The following is a 21,332-nucleotide window of genomic DNA, read 5'->3' on the forward strand; positions in this document are numbered from 1 at the left end:
GCAGCACAAGTTGGGCACTGCCCTTGGCTCACTGACACGGAAACTCTCCTCAGGATAAAAGATAGGCTGCAACTTGCCTCTCACCTGTTTTCTATTTCTCAACTTCTAAATCCTCTGAATATAAAAAAAATAACTCAGCATTCTCACTAGACATTTCTTTTATTTACCTGCACATATCTTAAGGGTTTTTCCTTTGTTGTATTCCTGAAAGATATAAATGATCATTTTCATCAAGAGCTAATTTTGTAAATGACAGATTTGGAGTCTTTTTTAAGAGTGTGATAAAACATTAACTTGTGACTTAAATGTACTTTGTTACAGATTTGTGTTACGTGTATAAAATATAGCAAGTAGAGTGTCAGAAAAAATAGACCACTATCTTGCAGAATACTAATAAATCAAACATCAGTCAATATTCTCTATGATGTACTCTTAATTGCTTCCAGTTAATATACCAGATTAGTTCTCAACTAATAAACTTCTGTTCTTATAATGTAGGAAATGGATTGCTGATAACTGTATTCTTATTATATGAGGTGATATCTGAAGCCAATTTGTTTCCGTCTTTTCTTGTAGCATCCCAAAGCCACCAGAGAAATGATATCTCTAATTTTAAGTAATTCATAACTCCATTCTACATATCTTAAAAATCCATCATTAGTGTTCAGAACAGATTAAAATAATCCCCAAAATTAGAAGATATATGATACAAATTTTACTTAAATGTAGAATAACTAATTCAGCATTTATCAAATATTAATTAACTAGAGGCCTGGTGCACAAAATTCGTGCACTGCGGGGTGTGTTTCTCAGCCCAGCCTGCACCCTCGCCAATGTGGGACCCTCAAGGGATGTCCGACTGCCGGTTTAGGCCCGAACCCTAAACTGGCAGTCGGACATCCCTCTCACAATCTGGGACTGCTGGCCCCCAACCGTTCTCCTGTCTGCCAGCCTGATCACCCCCTAACCACTCCCCTGCCAGCCTGATCAATGCCTAACTTCTCCCCTGCTGACCCTGTAACCCCAACTGTCCTCCCCTACCAGCCTGGTAGCCCCTAACTGCCTTCCCCTGCAGGCCCCGCAACCCTATCTGCCCTCCCCTGCCAGCCTGGTCGCCCCCAACTGCCCTCCCCTGCAGGCCTGGCCCCCCCAACTGCCCTCCCCTGCAGGCCTGGCCCCCCCAACTGCCCTCCCTGCAGGCCTGGTCCCCCCTAACTGCCCTCTCTTGTCAACCTGGTCACCCCTAACTGCCCTCCCCTGCCAGCCTGGTCGCCCCCAACTGCCCTCCCTGCAGGCCTGGTTGTCCCCAACTGCCCTCTCCTGACAACCTGGTCGCCCACAACTACCCTTCCCTGCCAGCCATCTTATGGAGGCCATCTTTGACCACATGGGGGCAGCCATCTTGTGCAAGGGCGTGAGGTTCAATTTGCATATTACCTCTTTATTATATAGGATTACCTGCTGTGTAAAAGCACTTTCATAGGGCCATATATTTTTAAAGTGCCTTTAGCTATAATATAAATGTAACAAAATTATTCTAGAATTTCTTTGTTGAAGAAGGATACTGGACATTATAGCTGGTTGCAAATTACATAGAGGCTATCTGGGCTTGGTTTGCAGAGCATAGTAACAATAACTGAAAAATGTCTAAAACATAAACACTACAACATATATGGCTAAAGTTTAACCTTTTTGTTTGTTTATTTGTTTGTTTTGTAAACTTTCCCACATGTATCTGGAAAGTTTGGAGAACTACAGAAAGAGCAGGGAGATATTTTTACAAATTGAATGAAATATACCAAATAGATTCCAGGGCATTATGCTGCCAAATACCACTGCAAAATATATACTATTACAAAAATATAACCTAGTTACAGAATGCTAGACATTGTGTCTCATTCCCGTAACAAAGGAAAATGTATTAGGCCATCTAATGAGAGTATTCATCTAACTTTATGCTTTAGGACTCTGTGAATATCTTGGAAAAGAAAACTAGAAGAAAGAAGACTGGACATGTTGAAAATGACACAAAAGGGAAAGGTAGAAGTGATATAATAGAACTAGGAAGAAAAAGACTTTGTCTTGAATTTTCAAATATCTTGCTAATAAGCATTCTGAAATTTGAGGATGAAAGAGAAGAAAATGCTATTGACAGATGGTTATTGGCACTTAATAAGTGCAGATGATAAATTAATTTGTGTTAAAAATGAATCTAGCTGAAGTCATGTGCAAGTTTCAACTGAATTTACCCAAAGTATCCTGAGCCAAAGGAAACAAATTTGGATGTTTTTACTGTCTTCCTTTTTCCAATATCAGAATTACTGCAATTGTCAAATGTTCCCCATTTCTAGAATGATTGCTATTTACCCCTATGATTTATTTACTTCTATTTATAAGTAAATTTTTCCTCACAATAGAAATTCTCAGTGTCTCAGGTATTTTCCCACATGTAGAGAATTGTTTTTAGTTATAGTTAGGTTTAAAAAAAAAAAAAGGCTTAGACTAGCATTACCACCACAACTTTTACTCTGCCCATTGTGCCATTTCTTTCATTCAAATGACTCATTTGTCTGCAACTAATCAGTAATTGCCAGCCTTTAAAATTTTATCTACTGGTACCAGAACGAGTAATTTGCTTCCATCATATTTAGAACTTTAATGGTATACAGATCTAAAATACAAAACAGATCACATCAGAGCTTTAATAGAGAGGTATCAAAAGTTTCTCAAATAGCTAATTTTATTAGACCTATAGTTTCTTTAATATATTTTTATGAATGTTAACAGTTTTATGATATACTAGAGGCCTGGTGCACGAATTCATGCACGGGTGGGGTCTGGCCAGCCCACCCCGATTGGGGCCGATCAGGCCGGGCTGGCTGGGGGTTGGGGGAGGAGCAGGGAATGTGGGAGGTTGGTGGACCAGCCCTGCTCCGAATAGGGTGGGAGGGGGGCTGATCAGGGGTGGGGCTAGCCAGGGATAGGGGCCACGGGCTGTTGACCAGCCGACCTTGCCCCCTGGTTGAACTCCCAATCGAACTCCTGGTGGAGGGGACAATTTGCATATTAGCCTTTTATTATATAGTATTATCAAATTGCTTTTGCAAATTATCACATTGGCTTTTTCATATGGCAGTATTTCCTAAACCAACTTCTTAATATTTCTTTTTAAACGTATACTAAATAAAATCAAGCTAAAGAATACCTAAAGCCTACATAACTGAGAAACAGAAACAGAAGTTGCCAGGATTAGAAATTTCATTTACTCATTGGTTTTGAAACAAATGCATGATTCTTCTTACCTTATTGTTATACAGACTTACTCTCAGGACACTGTTTTCCATAGCATAATAGAACTGCAAATGGCAGCTCTTGCCCCAGCAGTGACACACAGAGCTGTTCAGATAAGCCCTGCTGTCTAAATGGTCAAGTGTAGAAGCATGGTTAGCCTCTACCCACATGTAGTAACCTGAAAATTAAAGGAAATGAAGCAATTTAGAAACAAATTAGGTACTTTCTGTTTGAACAAAATTACTGTATTTCTAGAGTTTTCAAAATCAGACTTGAATCACAAATATTTTATTTAAAATGGTGATATGATGGTATGAAATGATTGCATCAACTACAAATGACAGGTTTTTGTTTCCACATGCACTTCCTAAAATGCATTGAAATCTGTTCCAAATGTCTGAAATAGAAGTTTGATAATGCACCCCAAATGAAAATTCAATAGTCTTATAAAAATCCCAATGCCACCAAATTTTCATTTTCTTTTAAATATCACAATGTAATTTTTCTTTAATCAAGAATTCTTCAGCCTTCTTTCCAAAATTCTTTTCCCTTTTGATGATTTTTCCTACATTTTACAAAGAAACCTTTATAATTTGACAGAATATATTTTTATATATGTTGAAGTCTTTTATATTCTTTTAGAAAAACATTTCAGAATCAGACGAAATGTTTTTATATTTTCTTCATTGTTTCCCTTGACCTATGAGATATGTCGCCAAAAATATTGCTGAGAGATGTCTGAGATTTTGCTGGCTATATTTTCTTCTAGAATTTTTATGGTTTTGTGATTTACATTTAAGCCTTTTATCCATTCTGATGTTATTCTTGTGTATGGTGTAAGTTGATGGTCTAGTTTCATTTCTTTTGCATGTACCTAATTTCTCAACATCATATATTGAAAAGACTGTTTTCACTCCATTGTATGTGCTTGCTGCCTTTGTCAAATATTAATTGCCCATAAAGGGGAGGGTATATTTCTGGGTTCTCTGATCTATATGCCTGCTATTATGCCAGTGCCAGGCTGTTTTGATTACTATGGCATTGAAGTATAGTTTTACATCAGCTATTGTGATACCTTCACTTTGTTCTTCTTTCTCAAGATTGCTGAGGCTATTTGGAGTCTTTTTTTTTTTTTTTTTTTTTTTTTACAGAATATAATTCAAATGCCCTATTTCTTAAGAAACTAGATGGAAGCATCAAATCTGTGGATTTTTTATTACCTAAAAATATTATCAATCAATTTTTCCCATCTGATTCTTAAAACCAATTTTGATTGTTGATTAACTCAATAATGTAGACTATACAGAGATATTTCCATAATTTTATAACTTCAATTTTCAAAAATAATCTTTCAAATGCTTGTTCTGTAAGTTAGTAAATACTCCTGCAGCTTCTAAAAACTATTTAAATTAAATGAAACTCCTATTTATTAGAAATGTTAGACTTTAATGAAAATAGCATAGTAAGTTAATACTTTGCCCCAGACCTATACACAAGGAAATGATAAATAGAAAACACATTTTTACAAAGGCAAAGACAGGTCAAATGCCATTTCAAGAGAGAAGAAAAAAATATGCCAAGTGATGAGCAGGGCTGAAACCACAGAACATGGGCTTTAGGATAAAAAGCAGGCTGTTGTAGCTTGAATTTTGACTAATTTAAATTTTGCAAAAGCTAAAGAAGAAGAGTCAAATTCTCTTAATGAAAGCAAAGACTAGGGAGGGGAACCTGCTCATAAACTGAGGTGGGAAATATACCTTCCCTCACTGTCTCAGGCTGTAAGAGGCAGGATGTGCAAGACTCCTAGCATTGCCATGAAATACGAAACCGTAAACTAGTATTGTTACTCAGGTAAGGGATCAGGGAGCTGAGTAATGCTACAACAAAATCACAGAACAAGCAGGCAGGTACAAAGAAAAACATCAGGAAAGAATGGAGGAAGGATAGAGAAAAAGTAAATCTACAGTAGATATCAGGAGAAAAGGACTATCACAATGTAGTTGGAAATGCAATAAACAGTTTTTCATTTTAAAATTGTACCACCACATAGCTTATTATTTAGGTGTGAGGCCAATTTAAAAATGTTTAAAGTTTATAAATACTAAGCAAGTTCATCACCACAAATTTTATGTAAATAAAACACAAGTAATTTAAAAAGTGAACCTTTGCAAGAAGGAAAAGAAACTGAAAGGGCGAGGATAAGATAATAGAAACAATGGTGACTAAAGAAAATGATAAAATATATCATTGTAACAGTTGAAAACTTAATAGCTTCAAATGATATTTACTTAAAAATATTTTTTAAAAATATTAAACTATAATTCAAGACCTAAAAAGGGTGGTGGGTGAAGGTGGAAGAAGGTATAGGGGGATGAATGGTAATGGGAAAAAAAATAAAATAAAAAGGGAGGGTTAAAAATGGTAATTTAAACTATGACAAGTTCCTTCTATTCCAGAAAGTGATAAACATATTGGAGCACTTTAGTATTATTAAAGAAATTTAATATTAAAGATATATGTCAAAATTTTTAAATAACCATAAAAATATCTACACTATTAAAAGAGAAACATGCAAATGGACCATCACTCTGCTACGCCTACCAGCCAATCAGGAGTGAGTATGCAAATTAACCCAACAAAGATGGCGGCAGCCATGGAGCTGGAGTGAGCAGGAGGCTTGGGTTGCCCCCAGCCCACCATGGCCTCCGCCGAGGGCAACCCAGGCTTCCAGCCAGTCCTCGCCTCCACTCAAGGAGGGGCTGGGAGCCAGGGTCACCAGGGGCCGTGTCCTGACTGAAAACAGCCCTCAGCCCCTTACTCAGGCTGGCCAGGCACCCCAATGGGGACCCCCACCCTGAAGGCGGTGTGGCCAGCCTAAAAAAGGCCCTCAGCCCCTTACTCAGGCTGGCCACGCCCAGGGAGTAAGAGTCCCCACTGGGGGGCGTGGCCAGCCTGCAAACAGCCCTCAGCCCCTCACCCAGGCTGGCCACGCCCCCCCCAGCGGGGACCCTCACCCCATGGGAGTGTGGCCGGCCTGCAAACCACCACAGGCCCCTCGCCCAGGCTGCCCCATGCCCCAAAGGAACCCCCACCCTGATCTGGGACACCCTTCAGGGCAAACCAGCCAGCACCTACCCGTGCACCAGGCCTCTATCTATACTAATAAAAGGGTAATATGCTAATTAGACTGGGAGACCTTCCAGGAGACCTTCTGGATGTTCTTCTGGACAAAGCCATGGTGGCGGGGCCGAGGTAGAGGCAGTTAGAGGCCCAGAGGGGAGGGCAGTTGTGGGTGATCAGGCCAGGATGGGGTGGCAGTTGTGGGTGATCAGGCCAGGATGGGATGGCAGTTATGGATGATCAGGCCAGTGGGCGGGGGGGGCCATTGAGGGTGATCAGGCTGAAGTGGGGGGGCAGTTGGGGGTGAGCAGACCAGCAGGGGGGCACAGCTGGGGGCAAGCAGGCCATCAGTGGGGGTCAGTTGGGGGTGATCAGGACAGCGGCTGGGGGCAGTTGGGAGCAAGCAGGCCAGTGGTGAGGGAAGGTGGGGGCAAGCAGGCCAACAGGGGGGGCAGTTGGGGGCGAGCACACTGGAACAGGGGGCAGTTGGGGGTGATCAGGCTGGCAGGGGGGGCATTTGGGGCAAGCAGGCTGGCAGGCAGAGTGGTTAGGGGCAATCAGGCAGGCAGGTGAGCGGTTAGGAGCCAGCAGTCCCGGATTGTGAGAGGGATGCCCGACTGCCAGTTTAGGCCTGATCCCTGTAAACTGGCAGTAGGACATCCTTTGTGGGGTCCCAGGTTGGAGAGGGTGCAGGCCAGGCTGAGGGACACCCCCCGTGCACAAATTTCATGCACCGGGCCACTAGTCCTATATAATAAAGATGTAATATGCAAATGGTTGTTACGCCAGGAAGCGTAACGACCGACTGCATAACAACCGGATCACAGGTCAGCAAGAGGGTGGGGCAGCAAGCTACAAGTGGGCAGCAGAGAGCTACAGGAGGGGGTAGGGCAACAAGCTATGGGGGCGGGGAGGTGGAGGGAGCGACAGGAGGGCAGGGCAGCAGGCGGGAGCTACAGGAGGGTGGCAGTGATCTACTGGCTGCAAGTGGGCAGCAGAGAGCTACAGGAGGGGGCAGGGCAGTAAGCTATGATGTGGGGCAGAGGGAGCTACAGGAGGGCGGGGCAGCAGGCAGACAGCTACAGGAGGGCGGCAGCAAGCTACTGGCTACAAGCAGGCACCTGAGAGCTACAGGGAGGAGCAGGGCAGCAAGCTATGGGGGGTCAGGGGAGAGGGGTACAGGGGGAGCTACAGGAGGGCGGGGCAGCAGGCAGAGAGCTACGGGAGGGTGGTAGTGAGCTACTGACACATGGATTCATGCGCAGGGCTACTAGTAATATATATAAAACAAAGCTTCTAAGCCAGTGAGAAAAAGAAATAAAAGACTAACAACCAAAGATCTTAACAGACACCTAACTAAAGAAGATATACAGATGACAAATATGCATATAAAAAATGCTCCATATAGTATGTCATCAGGGAAATAAAAAGTAAACAATGAGATTCCATTACACACCCATGAAAATGGCCAAAATCCCAAATACTGGCAACGCCGAATTCTGGAGAGGATGCAGTGCAACAGAAATATCATTCATTTCTGGTGGGAGCACAGACACTTTTGAAAATAGTTTAATGTTTTCTTACAGAACCATATTTTTCCATATGATTCAGCAATTGTGCTCCATGGTATTTGCTCAAAGGACCTGAAAATGTAGATCCACACAAAAACCTGCACATGGGTGTTTAGAGCAGCTTTATTCATAATTGCTAAAACTTGAAAGCAACCAAGACATCCTCAGTAGGTGAATGGATAAACTGTGGTTCACCCATACATTGGAATATTACTCAGCATTAAAAAGACATGAGCTATTGAGCCCATTGAAAGACATGGAGAAAATGAAAATGCATATTACTCAGGAGCCAATCTCAAAAGGCTTTATACTTTATGACTCCAACTATATGATACTCTGGGAAAGGCAAAACTATGGGGACAATAAAATCTACATGGAAGTAGATTAGTTTTTGTTGGAATGAAATTTTAAATTATACTTTTAAAAAATAACTAACAATACCCCTACCAAAAAAAAAAAAAAAGGCAATAAAGAGAAAAGTACACAGAAATAACAAATTAGTGTTAGAATAAGAGGAAGAAACTCATTGACAATACTGCAGGGATAGGGAGAGCTAATAGAGTTGATAAACCTTTTTTTTTTTTTTTTGTGGTTGTTCATGCAAAATCTATTATCTCCTGATGATAAAAAATAATAAAATTTAACAAATTAAAATAGTTAAAATAGTTAATTAACCTAGTGTAATTTTTCCTAAATCAAGTGAAATTATTGATTTTCCTATTTTCAATGTCTATGGCATAATATAGTTTCAATAAAATATACTCAGTATATTCATTAAGACCCTGATTAAATGTCTGCATATGGTAACAATAAAGCACAATTCTAAAAATAATATATAAAAGATATTATTTTTTATTCCTACCTTCATCATCACTACTTTGATCTTGCTGAGTTGTAGATTCTAAAGCAGGAACTCTTCTTGCATTTGTGCGCAACCAGGAAATGTGCCCAGCAGGTGCTTCTGATGCCCAGCCACACGTGTCAAATTCAAATCCACAGGGCTGACACACTAAAGGGAGGGAGGGGAGGAAGATCCTGGTGGACTCTCACAGTCTATGAGAGTGGTTACTGCCATGGTTGGTGTTACACTGGGGTTTACACACAAATTCATATCTGGAAATTTTGTTTCAATAAACCTTAGAATGAACCAGCAATTCTATTTTTTCAAGTTCTTCAGTTCACTCAGATGGGCATCCCCCAAAATGAGAACCATTGCATTGCCATAAAAAATTAAAATTTTCTATCTTTCCTTGGACAAGTGCTTTGATTTGATTTTTTAAATAGCATAATATCTGACCTTAGCTAATTTATGGAAATAATTTTATTTATATCATTGACTATTCATAAACACATTGAGATTTTAAAGAATAATTGCATATAAAATTCCAAAATGGTATTTAGTGGAACTGTTTTACAAAATAGTATCACCTTAAATTGATATATTTAATATATTTCACTTGTTGAATAAATCAATCTTCCAATAACATTCCAGCTAAAACTTGGCGCATAAACGTCAACAAATACCAAATAACAAGTGAGTATCTTATATTCATACTAGAGGCTCAGCGTACAAAATCATGCACGGGTAGGGTCCCTAGGCCTAGCCTGTGATCAGGGCCATCTTCTGCCCACTCACCAGTCCCCAGTCCCACCCCGCCACCACCCACTCTGGTTCCCTGTGGTTCCCCGTTCACCATCCTGCGATCAGAGCCTGCAGGCAGGGGGGTTGGGTGGGTGGCGAGGGACCAAGTGGTGGTCAATGCACCTCTTAGCGACTGGTCAATTCATGCTTGACTGGGCTTTTATTATGTAGGATTAGGGATCTGAGTCTCATGAATGGATCACACAACAACAAGGTGGGTGTGCCAATTTAACACTTACATCTTAATCCTGCATCTGTAGAGTCAAATCTGCAGAGAGTTGTATCAGGATGGCATAGTTCCTGCTTTGTGACAGATGCTTCTTGACATGGTAAAGTTTCATCTGTTAAATTTAAAGAGTGAGATGCAGATGCAACTAAGGGGAGTTATTCATTTATTAAGACACTAGAGGCCCAGTGCACGAAATTCTTGCACTCAGGAGGGTCCCTCAGCCTGGCCTGTGCCCTCTTACAGTCCGGGAGCCCTCAGAGGATGTCCGACTGATGGCTTAGGTCCACTCTCCTTGGGGAGCGGGCCTAAACTGGCAGTTGGACATCCTTAGCACTGCCACAGAGGCAGGAAAAGTTCCTGCCACCGCCGCTGCGCTCACCAGCCATGAGCCCAGCTTCTGGCTGTGCAGCACGCCCCCTGTGGGAATACACTGACCACCAGGGGGCAACTCCTGTGTTAAGCGTCTGCCCCTGTGTTAAGGTCAGTGCACATCATAGCAACTGGTCGTTCTGCCATTCAGTCAATTTGTATATTAGCCTTTTATTATATAGGATTAACACTTGTTCTACAAGGCATTCTCCACCCAAATCTTCTTTATGGCAGCATCATCCATTAGGTGGACCCATTACACAGAGAAAAAGTATATAAACCAGGCTAATGCTTCTGGGATTTAATCAGATCTCTGTGTTGAATGCTAAAACCAAATATTTCATCCTCACCGAAGTAACCTGTCTGAACATAAAAACTAACAGCATATTATTAAAAGGATAACAGTACATACATCACATATAACATATGGTGTCTTCTTTAACTGGAAGCAGGATCTGCCCTGGAACTATTTTCCCTGCAGCCCTTTCAAACGGTGCCTCCTTTCCTCCCACAGCCCTCCCAACACAGAACTTAAAAGTGGATAGGTGTCCTTCCTGTACCAGTAGCCACTTCCAGATAATTCTCACTCAGTTTCCTAAATACCCAGCTTTGAATCTCTGGACATCAAAGGGTTTCACTCTCTGTGCCAGCTTGTTGCAGTCATCTACAGACTAAGCACTACAGCTCAATCCTTGATGGCATTAGCCCTTGTCTCACTGTCATTCTTTGTCATTTCAATATTCATCTTCATTTCTTCTATTCTTCTTCATTTCTTGATTTCTTCTTATTGGTGACTGTGAAGGAGAACGCTGATGAAAAACAACCCCTGCCACCAATCCTCAGAGGATTATCATTACTAATAACATTTCCTTGATCTTAATTACAAGTGACCCACTCCACAACCTTCATCCCCATTGTTCCAGTTCACTCCCTCTCATATCTCAACTGCAACAATGTTTTGACAGCACCAGGCCCTACCAGCTAATGGTCCTACAATCTTATCGATTCCTTTCATCCTCTCTCATGTTCTCTCTTCCTTTCTTAACAGATGTTACACAGCCAGTCATCCTGGCTCTTCTCATGCTTCCCCATTCTCTTGGAGCAAAAACTGAAAAGTACAATTCTCCACATAGTGCAAGTAATGGATAGTTAGCTTTTTGATTGTCATGTAAGTGCCTTGCCTAACATTAAGATGTTGATTGCTGAGACACTCATTTCAAAGAATCCCCTCGAATAAACACATGGCCAGCTACACAACTAGATAAAGAACCAGGCAGCCCCAACCCTTGAAGTTCCCATTTTTGAAAGACTTGATTGACCTAGATAAGGGACTGTTGGACTGACCCTGCTTTTCCTTTCCCTGCTGTTATTTTTAAAATTCACCAATAAAGAGTGGACCCATAAAACCCTAGGTCCCCCACCCTTGGTTCCAATAACGGCAGAAACCCTGGCCAGCTTTCGCTTTCACTTTCTCTCTCTCTCTCCCTCTCCCTCTCTCCCTCTCTCCCTCTCTCCCTCTCTCCCTCTCTCCCTCTCTCCCTCTCTCCCTCTCTCCCTCTCTCTCCCACTATGACCTAAATGTATGGCCCCAGATAAGCCTCCAGGACCTATCAGTAATGAACCTTGTTTTTTCAAATTTCCTTGATGGTTGATGCTGAGGTGCATCCTGCAATCTTAAAAACAACCACCACAAGGGCTGGTCCAGTCACAACTTTGGCTCCAGGCAGGGAAATGTCTGCAGGGGGTGCCACAAGTAGTAAGGGCCCAGGTGAGTGCCCCACGCACTCCTAGTTGATAGCATCACTATGGATATGCTTGCATCTACAAAAACCACCACCTACTCCATTTACATCTGTGAAGCAGAACTTGAGTGAAGAGAGGCCCACAATCATGATGATTAAAATTACATATTCATGTCTACTCACTTCATTGCATCATGGCAATGCCATACTACATTTTTCTAATTCTTTCCTTTTCCTCTATTCCTAGACACTATTCCCCCTCCTTAAATTTCCACCTCCTCTTTCATTTCAGATAATCATCCTTCATTCCACCTCAACATTCTCAGCTAATCATCTTGCTTCACATTTCATAGGAAAAATCAGAAGAAAACTAACAAGTGCCGCCATCAATCTACCTACACAGCAGTCCACATAGCTTTCCTCCTGTAATGAGCGTCAACTAGCCATGCTCCACTCTAAGCCCACTCCTTTCATTCATTCACATAGTAAATGTATCTCTTCTTGCCTATCTAAGAAATCATTCCAGCAATTTCCTCTTCTCCTTTACACTTCTCCTTTCCTCTTGGAAATCGCTTCAGTACACTAAGTGGCCAAAATTTCACCCATCCTAAGGAAACTTTCCTACCCTACAAGCCCCTCCAACTAACTTGTCTAAGTTTTTCATATTCTCACTGACTCCACACCAATTTGTCCCCCTGCCTTCATTTTTTCTTGAATCCGTTCCAATAAGGTTTTTGTCAAAAATCTTTTTATTGAGGTAAGAATCACATAACATTAAATTCATTTTAACCATTTGTAAATATACAATTCAATGGCTATTAGTACATTTACAATGTTCTACAATCATCATCAGTAGCTAATTCCAAAACATTTTCATTATACAAAAAGAAAACACCCATAACCATTAACAGTCATTCCCCATTCTCTCCTCCCTCATCCCACAAACCTCTAGCAACCAGTAATATGCTTTTTATCTATATGGATTTGCCCAGTACATTCCATATACTAGTAAATGGAATCATACAATATTGGCCTTTGGTGTTTGACTTCAACTTAGCATTTAATGTTTTAAAGGTTCGTTCTTGTTGTAACATGTATCAGAACTTTATTCCTTCATTTTTTACCCCACCACTCCACTGGAACTGCATATGTAAAGGCTGATCTCTATATTGCTAAATCTAGTATTTAATTTTCCCTCCCCAACATACCTGACATATAGCAGTACTAGAGGCCCGGTGCACAAAATTCATGCATGGTGCGGGGGTGGGGGGTGTCCCTCAGCCCAGTCTGCACCCTCTCCAATCTGGGACCCCTCGGGGGATGTCTGACTGCTGGTTTAGGCCTGATCCCTGTGGGATCAAACATCCCTCTCACAATCCGGGACTACTGGCTCCCAACTGCTCACCTGCCTGCCAGCCTGATTGCCCCTAACCACTTCTGCCTGCCAGCCTGATCACCCCCTAATCACTCCACTGCCAGCCTGATCGACACCTAACTGCTCCCCTGCCGGCCCAATCGCCCCTCACTGCCCTCCCTTGCCAGCCTGGTTGCCCCTAACTGCCCTTCCCTGCAGGCCTTGTCCCCCCCCAACTGCCCTCCCCTCCAGGCCTGGTCCCCCAAAACAACCCTCCCCTGCTGGCCTGATCACCCCTAACTGACCTCCCCTGCCAGCCTGGTCACCCCTAACTGCCCTCCCCTGCAAACTTGGTCCCCCCAACTGCCCTCCCTCCCCTGCATGCCCAGTCACCCCCAACTGCCCTCCCCTGTCGGCTTGGTCGCCCCTAACTGCCCTCTCCTGCTGGCCTGATCACCCACAACTGCCCTCCCTTGTCAGCTATCTTGTGGGGCGGCCATCTTATGCAAGGGTGTGATGGTCAATTTGCATATTACCTCTTTATTATATAGGATTGGGCCTAGTTGATCACCCTCCTTCTTCCCTAGATTCCAATACATAAATTTTCTCCTGGTTTTCCTCTTAAATTACTAGCTGTTCAATCTCAGACTCCTTTTTTGGTTTTCTGTATCACCTCAAGGTTACAAAAAGTAGCATTAGAGCTCAGTCCTTAGATCTCTTCTCTACAGTCATGTTCTTGTTAGTATCACCTAGTGTCACACCTTTAAAATTTTTCCCAAGTGCAAGTGACTCATAAAATTATATCTTACTAGAGGCCCGGTGCACAGATTTGTGCACTGGTGGGGTCCCTCAGCCTGGCCTGCGAGGATCGGGCCAGAACTGGCTCTCCGACATCCCCCAAGGGCCCCCGGATTGTGAGATGGCCCAGGCCAGGGGGCATCACTGGTGTATGATGGGGGCGGGGAAGGACTGCGGGAAGGCTTCAGGGCATGTCTGGCCCGTCTCACCCAGACCCAATCGGCCAGACCCCAGCAGCAAGCTAACCTACCAGTCAGAGCGTCTGCCCCCTGGTGGTCAATGCATGTCATAGCGACCTGTCAAAATGGTCGAACAAATGGTTGGACACTTAGCATATTAGATTTTTATTATGTAGAATTATTAACATTTATCTAATGCATGCCATGTTATAGTCATTAGATAAGAGAGTTTGTGTGGTATAATCTGTAATTCTCATAGTAATCATAGCTAGTAGGTAATATCATTACTGTACCGATGGGTAAGCTGGGACTCAAAAAGATGAAGTGGCTTGTCTCAGGCCACTTAGCAGTGAGGGATTGAACTGAGTCAGGGTTTAGACCCAGATTTCTTTGGCTTGCTTATTATCTCTGTATGTTCTGCCTTCCTTGACTGAGAAGAGGATTACGCATGAAGGGAGAAAGAACTCCAGGTCATAGAATGTAGGGGATCTACAATGTAGGAGTTCTAGAAATTACTTGAGTAGTTGGTCAGAGGCAGTGATTTTGGTCATAGAAATGGCCTATGAAGGCAAAAGAAGAAACTGAATAAAATACCAAGTTCAGAGAACAGAGAAAGCTGGAAAGTTTGAAAGTAAGCACATTGGATAATGGTTTTTATTTTTATTAATTTACTAGAGGCCTAGTGCACAAAATTCGTGCATGGGGGAGGAGGGGTTGTTCCTCAGCCCAGCCTGCACCATCTCCAATCTGGGACATCCCTCTCTCCAGGACTGCTGGCTCCCAACTGCTTGCCTGCCTGCCTTCCTGATTGCCCCTAACCACTTCTGCCTGCCAGCCTGATCACCCTTAACTGCCCTCCCCTGCAGGCCTGGGTCCCCCGCAACTGCCCTTCCCTGCCAGCTCAGTTGCCCCCAACTTCCCTCCTCTGCCAGCCTGGTCACCCCATACTGCCCTCCCCTGCAGGCTTGATCGCCCCCAACTGCCCTCCCTTGCAGGCCTGGTCCCTCCCAACTGCCCTCCCCTGCTGGCCTGAATGCCCACAACTGCCCTCCCTTGCAGGCCTGGTCCCTCCCAACTGCCCTCTCCTGCTGGCCATCTTGTGTCCACATGGGGGCAACCATCTTATGTGTTGGAGTGATGGTCAATTTGCATATTACTATTTTATTAGATAGGATATAGGCCAGCTGGTTTGCCCTGAAGGGTGTCCTGGATCAGGGTGGGGGTTCCCTTGGGGTGTGGGGTGGCCTGGGTGAGGGGCCTGTGGTGGTTTGCAGGCCGGCCACGCCCCCGGCGACCCAAGCAGAGGCCCTAGTATCTGGGATTTATTTAACTTCTATAATTGAAACTTTGTAGCCTTGAGTGGAGTCCAGCGCCAGCCAGGGTGTGCGGAAAGCTTGGCTTCCTCCATTGCCAGGGAAACCCAAGCCTCTTGCTCTCTCTGTGGCCACAGCCATCTTGGTTTGGTTAATTTGCATACTCACTCCTGATTGGCTGGTGGGCGTGACTTGTGGGTGTAGCAGAGGTACGGTCAATTTGCCTATTACTCTTTTATTAGATAGGATGCCCAGACCTTTTACTGGATTCCAATATAAATATCATCCTGATGACTTGGCTCCTTCAAAGACATCTGCTTTTCTAAAACTAAAGTTCTCATGTTCTCTACCCAAACTTTCTCCTCCCACATTCTTTCCCATTGTAGTTCATGACAACTCCACCCTTATAAATCAGGCAAGAAATGTGCAGTCATCTCTGTCTCTATTACTGTACTAACACCATCCATCAGCATATCTTTGTTTTGTTTAGAAAACACATTAAGAATATGACTGTAGTCCTGACCGGTTTGGCTCAGTGGATAGAGCAGCCTTGGGCAAACTACGCCCCACAGGCCGGATCCGGCTGTTCTATCCAGTTCTCTTGCTCTCCCCTCCGCTCCTTTACTTTGAATTTATATTAGTTCACACAAACACTCCATCCATGCTTTTGTTCCGGCCCTCCGGTCCAGTTTAAGAACCCATTGTGGCCCTCAAGTCAAAAAGTTTGCCCACCCCTGGGATAGAGCGTCGACCTGCGGACTGAAGGGTCCCAGGTTCGATTCCAGTCAAGGGTATGTACTTTGGTTGCGGGCACATCCCCAGTAGGAGGTGTGCAAGAGGCAGCTGATCGGTGTTTCTCTCCCATCGATGTTTCTAACTCTCTATCCCTCTCCCTTCCTCTCTGTAAAAAATCAATAAAATATTTTTTAAAAAAAAGAATATCACTGTATCCTACCACCTCCACTACTACTGTTGAAGGTAACAGCATTCTTTGTGGATTACAATAATAACTTCTTCTTTTGCCTCCTTGTTTCTGCCTTTCTCCCAATATGTGAGTCAGATTATGTGTCCTCTGCTCAAAACCCTTCCCTGGCTTTCTAACCTTCATGAAGTAAACACAAAAGTCTTTACCATGATCATCCTCATATAAACCATGTTCATCCTCAGAAACTCTGCATTTATGGTACTTCCAGTATACACATCGCTTGCTCACTCAACAACTTGGCTTTTTTGCACAGTAACTATGATCTCCATGTAACCATGCCTGACTACTCTAAAACTTCATCTCACCCTCACTTGTAGCACTTCTTATCTTGGTTTTCTGGTTTATTGTTCCCCATAGCACATATCACCACTTGACATAAAATATATTTTTTGTTTATTTGCTTAATGTCTTTCTCCCTCTGACTAAAATGTAAGTTCCATGGATGCAGGAATTACTGTTTGTTTGTTATTTTTGCTGCTGTCTCCCAATGTCTAAAAAACTTCTTTGGTACAATTTATGTGCTCATTATATACTTAATTAGTGAATGGATAAATAAATAACTTAAGAAAAATTTGACAAAAATTTTTAAATGTCATATACTCTATGTAAATTATTTGCATTTTTATTTGAAATAAAATTGAAGCAATTGATTATGAAAATGATTTGCAAATAACGCCCATAATCTGGTTTTTCATGATGAAAGCTTACAAATGATTTATGTTCTAAGCCTCCTGAATGGAAGAGCCACTAAAAATAAAACTGCATATGCAATTAAGGGAGTGTGGGCAATAAATGAAGCTAACATGGCACAATAACAATTACCCTGAAACAAAACTGTAATTTCTATAGTTTCATAAAATAGCTACAAATCTTCTCCCCCTTACAGCTACATAATTAAATATTGGCCATAGTTTAAACGTTGCATATTATCTCTAGTTCTTCACTATTTATACAAGACAAAAAAACAACAATAAAGGACCTGTAAACAAAAATAGCAAAACCGGCAAGTATAAATTGCAAGAATTAAGAATCTAGTTTATACCTATTGATATTAAATATATTTCATCAATGTCAACCACTTTTGTTACCTTTGGCTCCAAAACTAGAATTTACAACCATAAAAACAATGGCGTGGGGGTATAAGTTGTCATTCACTTAATATCGTGGACATCATTTTTTATTTAGCGCATTTATCCAGAGCTCAGAACTATTTAAAATGTCAATTATTTGTATTTATGGTAATATTCATTTTATTTCCCTCCTCACACTTTTTCTCTCTCATTCTAACATGCACCACAATCTAGTTGTAGAAAATTATTTTGTGTGTTTTTTAATTCTCCATTAATGATACATGATCAGTAGGATGAAGCTTTGTCAAACATTTTAAGGTCTCTATACCAATGAGGCCACATGTCTAGAGCCTGCCATCCTTCAAATCTAATCTTGTACAAGCAGGTTATGTGAAACTGGCCAGACTCGGCTGGTAGAGAAGGGATTCTCAAGGTCACTACAATAAAAGTTATCATCGACATTCACTTTTGACTCCAGGGGCTTTAGGCAATCTCTTTGTCAATTTCCTTAAATTAGAAATTAGTAATGGATTTCAGTGAACAGTTATTAGATCTTAAAGGGTAGCCAGAAGTTAATAAGATGTAAAAGGTACTTAGGTTCTTAGTTATTTAACTGTACTGGATAAAACATATGCATCATTCAGATACTCATTAAGATATGATTTGTATATTTGAGGTATTTATATATTTGATAAAGGCAACGTCCCGGCAGACCAATTTGAAAATATTCACAGACTATTCAAAATATTCTGAGTATGGGCCACAGCATTCAATCTTTATAAAAATTATAATAAGCCTTTATTCACGGGTTAATGTTATTAAAGAAGCAGTGATTAAGCACTTTCTTATTTAGTCACAGTCACAAACCTTGATTTTTTTTTTTCTTCCATACTTGCTACATGGGCAAAGTTTACAGAGATCCTCCTATTCAATAAATGTACAGTGAATGTTTATGTGTTGAGAAAACCAGTAATTTACAATGATGCTGTTTGAAGGTGTGAAAATAGTCTAAAATATTTCTTTAATATTATAAAAGGAATTTAGTTTTATTGTACACCTTGCAAAATGTTCAGAAACCATTAAAATACTTATATCTGACATTTTTATGAAGAAAGTCATTGACATTTCAATAGCAAAAAGTACATATAATAAAATAATAAAGTTATTTTTCCCCTCTAAAGATAATACTACACTTAATCTATGTAATATAATCTCACCATCAGAATTTTTCCAACTTTAAATGACCTGGGGAGTGGTAGGAGTAGGGAGGAGGGGGTCAATGGGGTGGAAACAGGAGGACATCTGTAAAACTATCAACAATAAAGATAAATTTAAAAAATTAAAATTAAAAAGTTACTTTATAAAATTCCTTTTAATTTACATATGATAATATTCATACTTTTTGATATTCTATGAATTTTAGCAAACAGAGAGCCAGTATCTGCAAATTCATTAAATTCCACTTATTCAGTCAGGTCTTCTTTGATGCCATTAACCAATGTTTGGGAGTTTTCAAAAAACTGATCCAGCATAAATTTTGTTAGATTTATATGTAAAACTTTACTTTGATTCTATTACAAATAGCACCATTTTTCTAACAGAGTTCTAATTATTCATTGTCATACTATAGAAATACAATATTGATTTTATACTGACCTTACATCCTACTACTATGATAAATTCATTTACTAGTTCCAGAAGCTTTTTGAAATATAAATTCTATGATATATTGTTATAGACAATTGTGTTATTTGCAGATATGAATAGATTTATTCCTTCAGCTCCACTTGCATGCTTTACTTATGTGTCTTGCCTTATTGCATTGGCTACGACTTCCTGCTGAAAAGAAGTGTTAAGAATGGACATCATTGCTTGGTTCTCAGTTTTAGGGGTAAAGCATTCATCCTTTCATTATTATGTCTGATGTAAGCTGTTGAGTTTTTGTACATGCCCTTTATTCCATTACAGATGTTCATACCTTGCTGAGGTTTTTAATCATGACAGTATGTTGAATGCTGTCAAATGCTGTTATGAATCTATTGAGATCATCATGTGCTTATTTTCTTTAGTCTGTCAACATGGTGAATTACAGTGATTGCTTTACAAACATTGAACTAGCCTTGCATTTCCCAATGATTGTGGTGTGTTATCTTTTTTATATATTACTGGATTCTATTTGCTAATATTTTAGTAAAGTTTTTTTGTGATAGAAATGTTGGTGTTTAGTATTCTTATAATATTTTTGATTAGTTTGGGGATTAGGGTAAAGCCACTCCTACAGAATAAGATGACAAGTGTTCACTTCTATTTTCTGGAATAGAAAGTATAAAACTGGTGTTATTTCTCCCCTAAATATTCAATACAATTTTCCACTACAACCATGTGGTCCTGGAGTTCTCTTTAACAGAAGATTTTCACTATGAGTTCTATATATTTAATAAATATAAAATTATTCAGATTATCAATTTCTTCTTCAGTGACTTTGGTTGCTTGTGACTTTCAAAGAATTTGTCCATTTCATATAAATTGTTGAATTTATGTTCAGAGAGTTGTTTGTTGTATTCCTTCATTATTATTCTTTTTAATATCTGTAGAGTCTTTAATGTTAGTCCCTGTTTCATTCCTGATATTGTTAATATGTGTCTACTCTCTTTTATCCTTGAACAGGCTAGAATTTTGCCAATTTTATTTACCTTTTTATTTTAATAATTTTTTCTATTATTTCCCATTTTTAATTCCATTATTAAGTGACTTAACTTTAACATGTTCTTTTTCTATTTGATTTATATGGATAGTTAAATTACTGCTTTGGGATCTTTCTTCTTTCTTAATAAAAAGTTTATACCTATTAATTTCCCTCTAAGCACTGCATTAGCAGTATTACACAAATTTTAGTATTATATTTTCATTTTCATTCACTTCAAAATATTTGGCTATTTTGAAGTATGTTTTATTTAAATGTGTATAATTTAGTTTCCAAATAATTGTGGATTTCTCAGATTTATAATTTAATTTCATTTTGGTCAGAGGATATATTTTATATGATTTCAATTGTTTTAATATTCTTTAAGTTTTGTTCTCTGGCCCCAGTAGTACATGACCAATCCAAATCAGAGCCTGAAAATTTCAATAATACTAATCCTGTCTTTATTCAATAATTTTATATTTTGTTCATTATGGATATTGATTTTTTTCATTAATTTTGATTTTTAATACATTGTATTAACATATTATTTATCATGATTAGTAAACATCTTAGTTTACTTGGGCTGCCACAACAAAGTTCCATATACTGGACGGTTTGAACACGTGATTTAAACAATAGATATTTATTTTCTCACAGTGCTGGAAGATGAAAGTCTGTAAAAATTGTCTAGCCAATGACATGGTCAAAAACATGGACTTTTCCCATTTCTTCCTTTTTCCTGTCCTGTGAAATGTACAGAGTTTCAACAGTCATTTGGTGACCATCAAATGACAAGCACCAGGCAAAAACCAAGGAAATCCCTTGTTCCCTGACTTTAATAATTAGTACTAAATAGTATTTAATGTGGTGTATTGAAGAAACTATACAGTAACTACCTATCTCCTCTATTTTCTTAAGTCACCTAAGAGAACATTTCTGTTTTCTTGCATCCAAATACACTCTTAACTCTACCCTCCACTGGA

The 21,332-nt window shown here is 40.4% G+C and overlaps 1 protein-coding gene across 1 annotated transcript in view; it reads right to left on the bottom strand.

The window, feature by feature from the left end:
- The window catches only part of MALRD1 (MAM and LDL receptor class A domain containing 1), a gene marked incomplete at its 5' end in the record, with an annotated part of 676,620 nt that overhangs the window by 599,245 nt on the left and 56,043 nt on the right, over window positions 1-21,332 (bottom strand). Inside the window, 3 exons of the mRNA XM_080679375.1 lie at window positions 3,303-3,469; window positions 8,845-8,991; window positions 9,864-9,965. Coding sequence (XP_080535501.1) covers window positions 3,303-3,469; window positions 8,845-8,991; window positions 9,864-9,965 — 416 coding nt within the window. The remainder of the gene's footprint in view (window positions 1-3,302; window positions 3,470-8,844; window positions 8,992-9,863; window positions 9,966-21,332) is intronic.

Source organism: Plecotus auritus (genome assembly GCF_963455305.1).
Source record: "Plecotus auritus genome assembly, chromosome: 1".
Classification (NCBI taxonomy): domain Eukaryota; kingdom Metazoa; phylum Chordata; class Mammalia; order Chiroptera; family Vespertilionidae; genus Plecotus; species Plecotus auritus.